This window comes from Miscanthus floridulus, chromosome 18 (assembly GCF_019320115.1).
Source record: "Miscanthus floridulus cultivar M001 chromosome 18, ASM1932011v1, whole genome shotgun sequence".
In the NCBI taxonomy this organism is placed as follows: domain Eukaryota; kingdom Viridiplantae; phylum Streptophyta; class Magnoliopsida; order Poales; family Poaceae; genus Miscanthus; species Miscanthus floridulus.
Window position 1 is genome coordinate 17,163,409 of NC_089597.1, and position 2,962 is coordinate 17,166,370.

At 46.4% G+C, this 2,962-nt stretch overlaps 1 protein-coding gene across 1 annotated transcript; it reads right to left on the reverse strand.

Annotated features, from left to right (window-relative positions):
- Positions 1-1,073: 1,073 nt before the first annotated feature.
- Positions 1,074-2,268, reverse strand: LOC136522777 (early nodulin-93-like). Its single transcript, XM_066516581.1, has 4 exons — positions 2,092-2,268; positions 1,870-1,931; positions 1,684-1,759; positions 1,074-1,505 (listed from the first exon to the last, which is right to left on the reverse strand). Exons 1-4 carry the CDS (start codon positions 2,147-2,149, stop codon positions 1,360-1,362), a joined length of 342 nt encoding a protein of 113 aa, XP_066372678.1. The 5' UTR covers positions 2,150-2,268; the 3' UTR covers positions 1,074-1,359.
- Between the last annotated feature and the right edge of the window lie 694 nt (positions 2,269-2,962).

Sequence of the window (2,962 nt, forward strand, 5' to 3'; positions counted from 1 at the left end):
AGCAAAGCAACCATCATTCTGCACGTTTAAAACCAATCACAACAGCTTGCTGAGAGATTTGATCACAATGGCATCAATTTCATTGTAGTTGGATTGGATGTCCTGCAGCAAAATTTGTGTATAATCTTTGTTGCATGATCAAATCATGTTTCGGTGTGAAGCATCGGGCAGATCCATCTAGGCCTCCAACAATGACACTGATATATTCAGTTTTTTATATACAGCCATGCTTGACACTGACAGTACAGCCATGTACGCGCCGCGTACGGCTACTGCTTGATCATGCAATTCGACGACTCGTAGTATATAGCCATATAGGAGTATGTCGGAGTACTACTAGCACATAGGAGTACGAGTGGTTTTCCCCTCAAAAAAAGAAGAAGCATATATATATATATGAGTGGTGTGGTAGTCAGTAGACACTGTCAGAGTGTCAGTTTGTGACATACGGACATGCAAGATTGATGGAATGATTATATATAAATAAATAAAAGAAAAGGTGAAAAAGAAACCAAATGACGATCCACCGTTGGATTGTTCAAAACCGTCAGCGGCACGGAGCAAACCGCCGCCTTTTTGCATATGCATCTTGCTTTGCAGACTTCTTGAAGCCCATCCTGCGTCAGTGGAATCAGCAAAGCTAGCTTTAGGGACTGGTGGTAGTAAATTATGACCGGGAGACTGCACCTGCCGGCAAGATTATCGTCTCGTTCGCTTGGTTATAAGTCGTATTTTTTCAGTCAACGAATAGTATTTTTTTCTAACAACAAATCCGCCAATAGTACTTTCAGTCATGGCTTATCAGTCATGGCGAACAGGGCATATATATATATGCTCAACTTGCAAATTCTGGCATAAAAAAAAACTTGCAAATTCCGATGATGACATGCGCGATATTATATCTTCACCGGTTCCTCGATTAATCCCCATGACAGAAAAAATTTCACTGTCAGTTCATGCCATATTTAGTTTACTCGATCAGCTGTAGCATTAGGGATTTTCATTCGTACTCGTCTCCCTGTAGTAGGAAAACCTTTTTTTCAACTGCTTTCATTTTATTCGAGTGAACGGTTTTATACGAGTCTTATGAAGCGTGCACAAAGTACACCATGACAATAAGGGCTATTAGTATTTCATTACTGCGATAGATGTTACAGACAATACTAGCTAGCACACAGCATGAATATAATGCATGCTGTTCACAGCAGACGGCACCACTCTGCAGAAGCTAAGCTATGCTAATAAGCTCGCAGCAAGCCACCTGCTGGTCCGTTGCAGGGGCCTGCTTATTGCATGAAGTAGCTCGATCACACATACATCAGTAGAACAAATCTTGCATGTCTTGTTTGTTTATCATCATCAAGGCCTGAAGAAGGCCGGGTGGGGACGGCCGGTGCCCTGGAAAGAGGTGTTCTTGAGGTGCTCTGGTGCGTTCTCGAATGAGTGCCGCCTCGCCAACGAGAGGATCTTCTTGTCGGCGGCGATGAAGTAGGCCATGCCAGCAACTGCAAGGTTCATTTGTTGACGTTGAGCAAGGCATGTTCTATGTTGTATCAGTACTATTACCACTAGGTTGTCATGTAACATTCCAAGTTTTTCATTCAGAGGGAAGTGAGTCTTGTTCAGGCGGAGGAAGAATCAAAAAATGGATGTACTACCCTACTAGATAACAAGAATATGTACCTGTGGAGATGATGAGAGCCTGGCCGGTGGGGTTGATGTTGGCCTTCGCCCAGGGCAGCATCCTTACACTCGCCAGCTGAACAACAGAGGTTGCGGATCTCGAAATTGTCAGATAGATACGTACAACTTTATAATGGTATGGCGATATGCATATGCTCAAATAGATGGAACCTGAACGACACTCACGGTGGGAACTGCAGAGGCGACAGTTGCGACAGCTGCTGCCTTGAACCCTGCCAGGGTCGCCTCTGCATGCATCACACATGTATGTACTCAAACATCACGCAGTAGTAGTATGAAGCGTTTTAGCTTAGTAAGCACTAAGCAGACATCCATCATCGGAAGACAAGCTGTAAGGACGAGCGTGCAGTGTACTAGCTAGATGATCGGATCAGTGTTTGCATGTACCTCGGGAGCAGCGCTTGGCGAGGGCAAGCTTCTGGTCGAGGGACGTCGTCGTCGACATGGTGTATTTTGATCCTGTTCGTGAGGCTCGTGATCAAGCTAGTGGAGTGCGATGCGCAGCACTGGCTCAGAGAGAGAGAGAGAGAGGGAGCAGAGCACGTCTGGTTGCTGGAAGCGGCAGGGGAGGCCGTGAATTTATAGTAGGCCGCAGCTATCGGCGCATCGATCGGCTGCCGGGACGGCAAACGGTCGGCGGTGGCCGGTGGGCGAGGAGCTAGGGGGATGCACGGAACCGGCGGGCCGGACGTGGTTTCGGTTTCGGGGGGCTAAAAGGCATGCCGACTGCAGACTAGAGAGTGGCCGACGAAGGCGACGAGAGCCTAGCCGGGGACGTGTTCGTGTCGACGTGTCGTGTGATTCCATTCCAGGCCCCTGGCCGGACCACGCTTTCCTATCCAGATCCAGTGGTATCCCACTAGTGGCGTGGCGGGTTTAAGGATGGCAACGGGTCGGGTTTGGATTGGGTGGAGTCTCCGTGCACTCAAAACCGAAACCCGAAATCGAAACCCGAATCCGCCCCGAAAACCGATTCGGGTGGAAATCCATCACCAAAACCAAACCCGCGGATACCCGAAACCCGAATGGATATTCGAAACCCGCGGATATATATACACATATTCACATGTATAAACAAGAGGCAACAAATAATAAATATTTTCATGAGTCAACTTTAAATAAATTTAATAATCTAAGTAAACATATTATTATTAGTATATTATAAAACATGAGTTTTAATTCCAAATGATTTATTTCGGATATCCATTGGATATCTACGGGTGGAAAACAAAACCCGAAACCGAACCAGAATGGTTTC